The following is a 12,202-nucleotide window of genomic DNA, read 5'->3' on the forward strand; positions in this document are numbered from 1 at the left end:
GAGCATGTTTGTACTACAATCTCAGCCGTGTCAAGAAGCATTTGGGAGCTGAGTCTGATCGTTCAACCTCATGTCTGGATGCATAATAAAACAGAGGCAACTGATCAGAGAGTCAGCATGTCCCTCTCCTGTTCGCGCTCTGTTCTCATTATGCCTTGTTCTGTCACACAGAGTTGAGTTATTCTTTGGCAGAGAAAACAGGCTTAGAGAAAGTTGGTATCACAGAGAACCCTGTTAGAGCTCTTAAAACTGTGCTACAAAAACAAAGATTTCTCATCAGCAGAGGATCTCAGTTTACTGACTCCTCCTTCCTTCTGTCATTGCTGACCACTAGACTGGACTGAAGGGGGAATCACATGACCTACACGCTCAGTTGACCATGCACAGCATTAAACACTGAATTGAAGTGGATGCTGATCCACTGTCTCTGTCTCTCTGCAGTGTTTAACAGACAGAAGACACTGAATAAACAGATCTGTGTTTGGGCTATTTTGCTTTAACACCAACACATGCACTATGCCCAGAATGAGATGAGCAAGTGAGCAATAAATGATTAATGGTCAATTTTCTGGTGGGTCTTTGAAATATTGAGAGACAGCTCAGGCATGAAATGCAATGTAAATGGATCTATTTTTAGTGCAGCAGAGGAAGTCATGTGGAACACGCTGTTCAGGGGTGCATGGCTCATATAGCTTTTAGAGGCAAATGACAGGGGACAAAGATGGAGGTAAAACACACTCCACCCACATTTGCATGTAAAGCCACTTTTCACAGGGACATTAAACTTTTAGGTGCACACAGCAAGAAAAGCAATAAATAATTTCCACAGTGAGAAATGTGGAAAGTCCAAACTAAACTGTCTGGTCTCCTGTAGCTTCCCACACTTATTAAACCTCCCCCACTTTGTCTCATGGGGTTGTTTGAGAGTGAAAAGGAAGCAAAGTGACACGCTAAAACCTCTTTTTATTAATTCTGAGAGGAGTGAAGGGGGGGGGGTCACAGCAGCTGATGGGAGCAGGGAGGCTGAGTGCCAAGCAGTCGGATAACAACTGGCAATTCTGTTCATAAACAACGCAAAATCCCAATTTCTCTGCAAAATTATAAAACAATTGCACCACTGAGGGAAAGGCTGGGAGAGATGTTTAAGTACCTGAATACACTTTTTTGGGGAGAAAAAAGCTCTTTGGGTTGGTATAATTCTTGCAACACAATAAACACGGAGAATAAAACTGGTATCACTCTCAGAGGGCCAGAGGAAGACATTGCAGCCACATATTGCATTACATTTTGCAGATCAACATTTACGCCCATAAATGTTAAATGGAGGTTTAAATTTTAACATCTCACAAGCTGCAGCTGAGAATCTTTTATGCTTGCCAGTAACTCCGGTGATTGTTGTGTTTTTTTCTCTTAACAGATTCAGATTCAGAGGCTGATGCAAGTCATTTAGTCATTTTGAACCATTCTGCTATGTTCACATACAACAAGTCGACCTGAGCAGCTACAGGCTCGAACTATTGAAAAGGAAAAACCCAATGGGTGATCAAGATCATGATTCAAAATGATTTCAGTCTCCATAATCTGAGGCGAAGAGTTCCACAGTGACTTTAGCATGTAATTACGTTGTTGCACTGCCATCTACTGGTGACTGCATCCAAATGCAAGCGTCTATTGAATGCCAGCCCACAAAATAACAGCGGTATGATCACAATGGAACACAATAACTATGGGGGAGACGAATGCCACAATAAAATATATAAATGCAGCCCTTAATAAGTTATTACGTGTACCATTTAATTCAATTAATAATTAAATAATCTCTTCTATCAAATATTTAAATGATGATGTGTAATTAATTAAGTAATATTAGAAACCTATACATCATTAATCAAATATCTAATTATTTGCTTAAATATGTCAGGAGTCAATTAACATCTAATAACCTTATTGATTTGAACTGATGTAAAAAGATAAATAATTGTTTCACTATTTAATTGTATGATATTTGCTGCAGTCACTGTGGCTAACTTTATCAACAGATCGGGACATCTGATTGGTTACCCTGTTTTGCAAGTCATTATAAATCTATACAAAGTTAAAGATCCCTGCAGAGCCAAATAAATATACTCAGATATAATAATATATTCAGTGACAGTATCTATCTCTTTACTTATTTCTTCTGTAGCACAGAGACCCTGTATTAATTCATTAAAAGGTGAAAAAAAGATCAAATGAAATTGATATGTTAATTATATCAATGATTAATTTTATCATTTATTGTGTATTCATTTCCAATTTCAAATATTAAATAACCCATTTAATCTACTGTTCAGTGTTATAAACATAACTGCCATTGAGTCCCTTTCTTCTTCCATTAACAATTGTACCAACTGTGTGGAATCATTGAATGTTTCTACACGTATTAACCTACAGCTCGGAGACTCTCCTGTCGTCTGGTTTCAGGTATTTAGCTTGAAATTTCTGAACCAGACACATCAAGAAGTAAAGCTTTATGATAAAGCCTGGATATCTGTCAGTATTCTAACTGGACCATTATTTAGCAACAGGAGTTGTGTGTTGTCTGAAATACCAAAGTCACTTTTCTTCTATTGCAATGAAATATTAAATCCAGACACCAAAAAGCAGGTCCTCTGACCAAACTCGCTCTTGAACGTGGGGTGTCTGTTTTGCTTTTAAAACTATCTGCTGTGTGGAAGCATTAATCAATGAGCCTGTATGTTGCGGCTTCCTTTTCCTATAGCCGCTGAGAGGTGTTGGGTCCTGTAATATTGGTGACGCGCTTCGTCCTTCCAAAGATATGCTGGATCCAGTTGCGTTTTAAGATGATTTATTTTCATTGGGATCAGCGTTGCTTTATATATACAGAGAACGTGCTGTGATGACTTGACAGAAAATAAACCGGAATAATATTGAAGAAAACACACAAAAGGCTAAAGCAATGTACAAAGGAGAAGAGCGAAAAACGAAAAACGGTCAACAAAAATTACGGCTACCCAGCTGCCTCTCCCAAAAACCATTTCCCCAAGTGAGAGTGTACCTTTTAAAACTTTGCGCCACCCACATGCACTTACACCTAACCGCGCCCACACACGCACGCACTAACACCTGTATACGCCCACACACTCGCGCATAGTGCTCCACAGAATACATGTCTTCTATACTGTAGATCAGTGGCTGCGCCCGCAAGATGATTCGTGTGTTACATGAAGAAGACGGAGCTCTGGAAAAATCTCAAGCTCCCCTTTATTTCCTAACAGGTTTAAACACCAACACAGAGTGAGAAGTGCAACAATTTATGGAAACTTGTAAATAAAATGAAAATAGAGTCCAGTTCTTGTGTCATTTTGCTTACTTAATCTTTTCTGCCCTGCTTCCTTTCCTTCAGAATTGTTTCTTTATTTGGTGACCATTTCTGCTGAGACTCCATTAAAGAGTGGATGGATCAACTCATGGTCGCAATACATCTGTCTGGTCCTGTGTCAAATTGTTGCTGGATTTGTGCCTATTTCATAGCATCATCACTTTCAGATCCTTCATCTGCTGTCTGTAATTTTTTTTCTAATTCTGCAAACTCCACGTCATGCTAACAAATGCCAAGTCTTTACCGAATATCTCTTTGAGAAATCACCTTGTTGCTCCAGCACCGTGTTATCATTATCTTTATTCTTAGCTGTTGCTCAAGACGTGAATACATGATCTCCCTTTACAAAAGGCAGCTTATATCACAATTTGTAAAAAGTCCCAACAGCCCCTCATTTCTTCAGATTTTGCTTCCAAAAAACTAGAGGACTTTCTTGTTTTCCAAATGGTGGTCTCCAGCCTTTCTAAGGCCATGGCTGTTTATTCATTCAAGCATAAAAAGGCACTTATCTCAAATACATGAAGCAATGTTGTGCAAACAGTCTTGGCTTCAGAAGTGTGAAAGAAGAGTCTTGCAATCTGTGGCTAAACAATAACTTTGAACTTTAATCCCCTCAAAGCTTATATAAACCCATTACTAGGCTTAATCAATGTGCCGTTTGTGCCATATGCATGTGGTATTAACAAGTAATACTTATTGGATGCTTAATCCCAGAAGTAAAGCTAAAAAGCACTTTCTGTTTTTACTGTAGTCCTGAGCACGAGTGTAATAAGAACAAGTAGATGTCTTCAGTAAATAATGCAGGGAACCTATCACTATCTGCAGCTGGGAAGTGCAACGAAACTTGATCAGCATGTTCTTAACTTAAAATAACCTCTTTCCAGGCAGGAAATCTGTATGATTCTCAGAGAAGTGAGCAAACTGCAGCATGAGAACAGGCCACCTGCCACCTGACAATATAAAGAGACTAGAAGAGCTGATCTCGCACATTGTGAAGGGTCCAGGTGTAAAGGCAAGATGAAGGGTCTTTGGTTGCTGTTTGTGGTTCTGGCTGTAGCTACAGCCAAGAGGCTCTTCAGTGGGTAAGTTTATCAGTATTCTTAGTCTTAGTCATTAATTTATGGTGTTTTACTTTCTGATAAGTAAGTAAATGTTTACTTATATAGCACCTTTCACGGTAAAAATTACAAATTGTTTTACAATGAAACACAAAAACTTAAAAAAACCATAAAAACAAATAAAACTAAGTCAAAATAAGATTAAAAATATGTGATTTTAGCTGCTTTTTAAAAGAGATCTCTGACTCTGCGGACCTCAGGCGGAGAAGATGGGAGTGCAACAGGGGAGGAGTCGCTGCTACAAAGGCTTTGTCACCTTTTGTTTTAAGCCATGTTCGTGTAACAGCCAGCAGACCCTGGTCAGATCTCAGAGACCTGCTGCAAACATATGGCTTTAAAAGGTCCCTAACATAACTAGCTGCTTGGTCATGTAGGACACAATAAGTCAAAACCAACATTTTAAAATGCACTCTGTGAATGATGGAAAGCCAGTGCAGCTGGATTGGTAGCAGGGTGACAGGAGTGAATTTTGATGATTGTGCAATATAGCCTTACAGCAGCACTCTGGACAAACTAAACACAGCCAAGAGATTTTTTGTTTAAGCAAGTGAAGGTGGAGTTGCAGTTGCCAAGTTTAGAGTAGATGAAGGCATGAATGATCATCTCCATCTCAGATGGCGAAACGATGACGTAGACTGATGCAGAAGTTGGGTGTGGATTTTATTTGTCCTTTCTAAAGCAGAAACTAATCGTCTATATTTCTGATTGAGTGGAAGAGCTAAAGTTTGTAAAATAATGACATGCAAGCGGGAAAAACAACACTCCAGTTAACATGTGCAGCTCCTACCCAGAAAAGGATGCTGCACAAGAGGAATGCAAACTCCTTCAAGCAAAAGAAAGCTCCATAAATCTTCCCCTGTAGGACACAAGTTAAACATCAGGGCAAGGGGCTCAAGTAGAAAAGCAGGGTGTTCAAGCAACATGTTTTAAGCTGTAATAAGTGATAAATTAATAGCTAAAGCAAACCAATCCAAGAGTGCCCTGATATTCGGGTGTCATGATGCCTCCAAAAGGAACAAAGGTCCAGTGGAGGGACCATAGACCGTATATGAAAGCTGTCTTTATACAGTCTATGGGAGGGACAGAGTAAAATCAGTGAGGTGTGCATGCAGATGAGATGGAGCCACATCTGAGATGTAAACATTTATACTGATTTAAATAAATAACCATGTATCACAAAAGATGGAATGGCCTTTACTTATAATTGGATTAAGTGACTCAAGGAATCTTGTTTGTTTGTTTGCTTTACTCCTGCTGAATAAAAACTGAAACCACAATAATAACTGAAATAACAAAGTTGAGACACTAAAATCAATCTCTTTTAGTGATCAGGTCATCAGGATTGATGCCCAGTCAGTGGAACAGATCCAGCTTCTTCAGGCTCTGGAGGCTGAAGATGAGTTGGAGGTGAAATTTTCCCTCATGATTTTCCCATTTTCAGTACCTTTAAATCTTGTTGTGTCTGTTTCTCATTGGTTCTTTTGTGTCCAGCTGGACTTCTGGCTCCACCCAGTCTCCACCGAACTTCCTGTAGACATCCGAGTGCCCCGTTCCAGCCTGAGCTCTGTGAAGGAGTATCTCCATGCTCACAGCATCCCCTTCACTGTTATGATTGACAACCTCCAGGTCTGTAAACCTCTGAAGGCCTGAATCAGGTTTAGAGAATAAATCAACACCAGCTGTGAATTTTTAGATCTCTTGGAAATCTTTTTCAGGAACTCCTTGATGAAGAAAAAGCGGAGATGGAGGAGAACCAGATGAAAGAGCGCAGCACAAGGAGCTTCAACTTTGGAGCCTATCACCGACTGGAAACAGTACGCTTGTCAGATGAAACAAGTTTCAGAACTTTTTTCATAACCCAGATGATCTTCATCAAACCCAGACTGGCTAACAAAAAACCCTGTTTACTTTGTCTTTCTTTATTTGTTTAGATCAACATTAGCTTTTAGCAAATTGCTGCATCTAATCTTCCTGGGGTCCTTTCTTTAAAATTCAGTCAAGATTTACATTTGCTAAAATGTTTAAGGTGGTTGATTAGCCTGGAGGCTGTTGTGTTTTAGACGGATTTTTATGTTTCTGAAATGAAATTTTTGGTAGGTTCATATGGTACATGTCATATGCAAGAGAATTCAAAGGGCTTCACATAAAACATTAAAAGCATTTAAGTGGGGTGCAGAAGAAGCATTTAAAAGTACATAAAAGAATATGAAGAGAAATTAAAATATTAAAACATTGCAAAAATTAAAATAAAATCATAAAACAAATCATGGAAAACAATTGAATAAAAATGATTAAATCAAGGAACAATTTAGAGAAGTTAAACAATAAGGTGCAGATCTCATTTCATGAAATAAAAAATAAAAAATTAACCTGAATTTAAAAGTTTCTACATTTGGTGTAAGTTTAATCTCAAGTTTCTTCCACTTGTTTGCAGCATAACAGCTTAAAGTTGCTTCTCCATGTTTAGTCTGGACTCTGGTTAAAGGCTTTTGTCTTTAACTTTGTTGCTGGTTCAGAGTTGGTAAAAAGCTGCCTTGGCGACAGCTTCGATGGGACAGCTGAAAGTCAGTCTATCAACACCAATGTTACAAAGTTTGTTGGTGGTTTTAAAAGCCCGAGTCCCAAGGGGTTTACCGACACTGCAGACCAATACGTGGCTGATGTGAACACATAAATGTTGTCTGGCTCGCTGATTCTTTATTCAAAGCCAAACACATATTTACTTTGATTGTTTCTACTGTTCATGTGTCTGTTCATGTGTCTGTATTGAAAAGCTCGACCTTTGTCCATACAGATCTACGACTGGATGGACTCCCTGGTGGCTCAGTACCCAAACCTGATCACCAAGCAGGACATTGGCAGGTCCTATGAGAACAGGCCCATGTATGTGCTCAAGGTAAGATGGTCCTGTTCGGTTTCATGCAAGATCACACCAGCATTGCATGTGTTTCTGTATGTTTTAGTAATGTGAGTTTTAGCACAGGACTGATAAGCAGAAGTTATTTTTTTCATAAACTGAAATCAGCAAAGGGAAGACAAACCTCAAACATCATTTTCTTGTCATTTTGACTTGTATGAAATATCTCTGTTAAATCTGCTGAGTTTTATTTTGTAAACTTGGTGTTTAGTTCAGCACTGGTGGCAGCAAGCGCCCTGCTATCTGGATTGACACTGGTATCCACTCCAGAGAGTGGGTGTCTCAAGCTACAGGAGTGTGGACTGCCAACAAGGTACAGAACATCAAGCAGGCCTACAGTAGTTTGTCTCTCTAAAACTCTAATATCGCTTCTCATTTAGAGGAGTTTCATAAGATCCATGCCCTGTGCTTTTTGCTCAGATTGCTACTGATTATGGCAGTGATTCCTCCCTGACTTCCCTTTTGAACACCATGGACATCTACCTGCTGATTGTGGCCAATCCTGACGGATATGCTTACACACACACAAATGTATGTGACTATTGCTTGATTCCTTGATTCCATCTGGACTTCCTTCATTTTTAATTTTTTTTATTCTTTTTTTTATTTAATTAATGGAATTTGATCTTTTTTTTTTTAATGGTTTGAAATTATGAAATTTTCGAAGGACCATTTCAGTGGGAAAGGCAGATGATTGTACTGACTGTTGCTGTGTGATGGGCAGAATCGTATGTGGCGCAAGACCCGTTCCAGGAACACAGGATCCAGTTGCATTGGAGTTGATCCTAACAGGAACTGGGATGCAGGTTTTGGTGGTCAGTATTGAACAAACATTAAATTAATTTTTAACCAAAAGAAGACAGATGGTATTTTTTTTTGTAAAACATCACTATAATCTGGTATATAACGTTAGTGTAATCACTGCTGAGGACAAACAGAAACATTAAGTATTTGGTTGTTGCTATAAAAGTCACACCAGTGAGCACCACCACCCGTGAGGCAATGAAATCTTCCTGAAGATTTTGTAGTGAAGTTTATTTTTGTTTCAGTCACAAATAATGCATTTCTTTATACGTTATACAGTTATGGAATCAGAACAGGCAGAAGCAAAGGTTTGTATGCCTATATAAGAAAAGAGAAACCTTACTTTGTACAAATGAAACACACAAAACAAAATACAACACATTCAGTATGTGGCCTTCATGCAAGTAATCATTTCATGCAGTAAGAAAATCTCTCAAAAACAGATTGGGAATGTGAAAAAATGACTATTTTTAGTCTCCTTGCCAGTTTTGAGCCTTAAAAAGTACACAAGCATTTTATCACCACCCCTTTTTTTATTTTGGAGTGATAGGTTTACAATAATCTCTAACGTTATATTTGATTTGCTGAAGCTTAAATGCTTTTGGACATTTTGTAGAACAGTTTTTACTTTAGTTTTGAACATAATTTGGATTGTTTTGTTTTAAATTATATCGTTAAAAGTAATAAGATTTGATTTTTTTTCCTTTGAATATCTCGGTTTTTCATAACTCTTTTTGGATAATCTAACAGTTTCCCCGCTCCTCATATTATAACAGCACCCTCTGAGAAATGAGGACTTTCAAACAGTTTGCAAAATTTTTGCTTCATTTTCATTTACTCCTACTAGGACTTCAGTTTATCTTCTACTTATTTAACTATGCAGCGATGACAAATTTTACTCAGAGCTGTGAGGAAATTAAGACACTATTGTGATAAATGCACAAATAAAACTTCTTTTTTTTTTTTTTTTTTACATTTGTTGCTCTAAGCGGCCATTTTATTATCTGCAGGAATTGAGTGCAACAGTTCTGCAATAATTTCTGCTTAGATCTTTAACAACTTATATTGTAAAATGTATTATACAGAGAAATATGGAATATAATTATTATTACCCAAATGCACTGGAATTTTATAGGCTTCTGTGTGCCATGTCAAGTACTGGATCTCATCTTGCTGAATTGGCCCACACATGAAATGTGTTTATTGCAATAATTTCTTCTGTTCAGGCCCTGGAGCCAGTCAAAACCCCTGCAGTGAATCCTATCATGGCCCCTCTGCTCACTCTGAGATTGAGGTGAAGAATGTGGTGGACCTGATCAAGAGCCATGGAAACTTCAAGTCCTTCATCTCTGTCCACGCCTACTCCCAGCTGCTCATGTACCCCTTTGGCTACACCTGCAGGGATGTGCCCCATCAGCCTGAGCTGGTGAGGAAGGACAATTATGGAGTTAACGATGTGGAGAACATGGCAAATGAAAGCTTAAGACATCTTCCTTCTCTAAACAAAGTTTTTTTTTCCCTGTGAAACTGTGATTAGGAAAGAAGTTCTAACACATCAAAGATGCTGTGAAGTTTACTTTGTACAGTGTTTGTATCCTCAGGGAGACAAAAAGGTTCTGGTTTGATGCACCAGTCTGAAACTAGGTCTCATATCCTGCTTTTTAACTCCATTATACACTGACAGGAATAGCCTGGCATTGCGGTTTCTAACATAATTAAAGTTTAACAGCTGAAATTTTGAATAATTTCCCTAAAGGTCAATGAATTATAAACTCATCTCTACTCAGATCATTTCTTTCCCTCAACTCAGCCAGCTTTGCTCTTCATATTTAAGTAGTACAAATGAACTCTGGGAATTTGCCTAATGGACCCATAGTCCTGCAGTCATTCATGCACAACTAAAGCCCCTCCTGATAAAAACTAATAGCTTTGTGCTTTATTAATAAAACCACTGCGTTGTAATTGCAAGTGTTGTGTCATACTACTCCTTTGAACAGAGGCTTTTTTTGTTATTTAACTTGGAAGCTTTGAATTTTTTGTCTTTTTCTTTTTTGTCTGGAACTTTTCTTGACTGGCATTTCCTTTGTAGCGCTCCCACCTACACCAGTATTGTGTCTACATTTTGCCTAATTGTAGTGCACTTTCCCTCCCATCCCCCTGCAGGACTCCATTGGCAGAGCTGCAGTACAGAAACTCACTTCCCTCTATGGCACTAGATACAAAGTTGGAAGCATCTGCAAGATCATCTGTAAGTAATCATGCCCACCTGTTTGTTCATGCCACATTTTAACACAAATCCTAAAAATATGACTATTTTTCACAACTTCTTGTCCTCACAGATCAAGCCAGTGGTGGGAGCATTGACTGGTCTTACAATATGGGCATTAAATACTCCTTTGCTTTTGAGCTAAGGGACACTGGTTACTATGGTTTCCTCCTGCCAGCCAATCAGATCATCCCCACTGCCACAGAGACTTGGTTGGCCTTGAAACACATCATGGAATACGTCCGTGATCATCCTTATTAATGGCTATATAATCGCAGAATATGTCGTCACAATGCTAACAATGCCAATAAAATTCTTATAATGTTTGAGTTTCATGATTCCATTTTGTCTCGCTATATAAAGTTACATGTAAGGCATAAGGACGCATTGGTCAACAGCAACATATTTGATAATAGTCTAAGATTCTTTTTTGTTTATTATTGATATACAGCATATATTATCTACTTTGTTCCTGTAAATAAAGGTAAATATCTAGTTCTTTTAGTCTCAACTTGCTAAAATTGGCTACAAATGTAGTGCTTAAAGTTCAAGCTATCATAGACAAAAGGTTCTGTTTGATGATGTAACATGTAGCAGTGTTCAACAATGCAAAATGTACCTTCAAACACTCACTCTGGATATGGTGCAATATTTTAAGTTCTTAGAGTACTACTTACCAGAATATGCTGTGCAAGCATTACACTATTTACCTATGTGTTTCATAGTCTCATAACAACCTACATATCAGTCCTCTTGTGTAAAACACATATCATTTGCGTAAAAATGGATTGGGCTTGTTAAGTATTTGTGTTTCTTCTGCCTGATTGCAGCTCTCTTACGACACTCTCCACTTATATCCAGTGGTCATTAAGTATGTCTTGTTATTACTGCGTGTGACTGTTGTGGACACGGGAGTACAGTAAATTCATTGTTGTGTTGAAGAAAGCAGCTAGAGATTTTTTGAGCTTAGTGACATGGTGGAAGTAGCCATCAGAAGAGTACACTGTGTCATAAAGGGATGGATATCACCAACAATAAATTTGTTGGTCCAGACAACTGCTGCTCACTGGATATTGTCCCTTTTTCAGAATATACTTTGTAAATCCAAGTTAAGGTTGTGTGTGAAAATCCCAGTAGATAGTTTCTGAAATTCTCAGAACATCTAAATTCCCAGTTTTTCCCCATTGTGACGCTCAGTTTGAACTTAACGCAGTTTTCTTGACCATGTTTTCTAGACCAGCACTTCTCAACCTTTTTGCAACACAGTACGCCTTGTAAAATATTTTTCCAGCCAAGTACCCCCTAACCACTGCAAAGTATTTTTGGTCAAGAAATCACATGAAATACAGCACTTTGTCATTTGTGTTTAGTTTATTAAATTTTAACTGCACGTCTCTACTACGCTTTATTTAGAACGCTATTGTTTACGTTGTCAAGGCGACCGACGGATATGATTTGACTCGTAACTGGTAGAGTTCAATTCATGTCAGAATGTGGGATTTGTGGATTATCATTATTTAATGGTGTTTTAAAGAAAACATAAAAAGATTCTCGTTTTCAAAAAAAATTCACGTACCCCCTGAATTGCCTTGAAGTACCCCAGGGGTATGCCTATCCCCATTTGAGAAACAAGTGTTCTAGATTATAGCGTATTTATTTGCGATCTTATGACCGAGCTGATGCATAAATATCGTTTTGGTTCTGGCATCACAGAC

The 12,202-nt window shown here is 38.3% G+C and overlaps 1 protein-coding gene across 1 annotated transcript; it reads left to right on the forward strand.

Annotated features, from left to right (window-relative positions):
- Positions 1–4,399: 4,399 nt before the first annotated feature.
- On the forward strand, positions 4,400–10,748 carry LOC306768378 (carboxypeptidase A2-like; the record flags this gene model as incomplete). The annotated part of the gene is made up of 11 exons (XM_079256712.1): positions 4,400–4,464; positions 5,826–5,907; positions 5,992–6,126; positions 6,216–6,314; positions 7,295–7,396; positions 7,629–7,730; positions 7,838–7,948; positions 8,142–8,232; positions 9,448–9,647; positions 10,385–10,469; positions 10,561–10,748. 11 exons carry the CDS (start codon positions 4,400–4,402, stop codon positions 10,746–10,748), a joined length of 1,260 nt encoding a protein of 419 aa, XP_079112838.1.
- Positions 10,749–12,202: the final 1,454 nt, after the last annotated feature.

The sequence above is a fragment of the Telmatherina bonti genome, assembly GCF_933228915.1.
Source record: "Telmatherina bonti genome assembly, chromosome: 2".
In the NCBI taxonomy this organism is placed as follows: Eukaryota; Metazoa; Chordata; class Actinopteri; order Atheriniformes; family Telmatherinidae; genus Telmatherina; species Telmatherina bonti.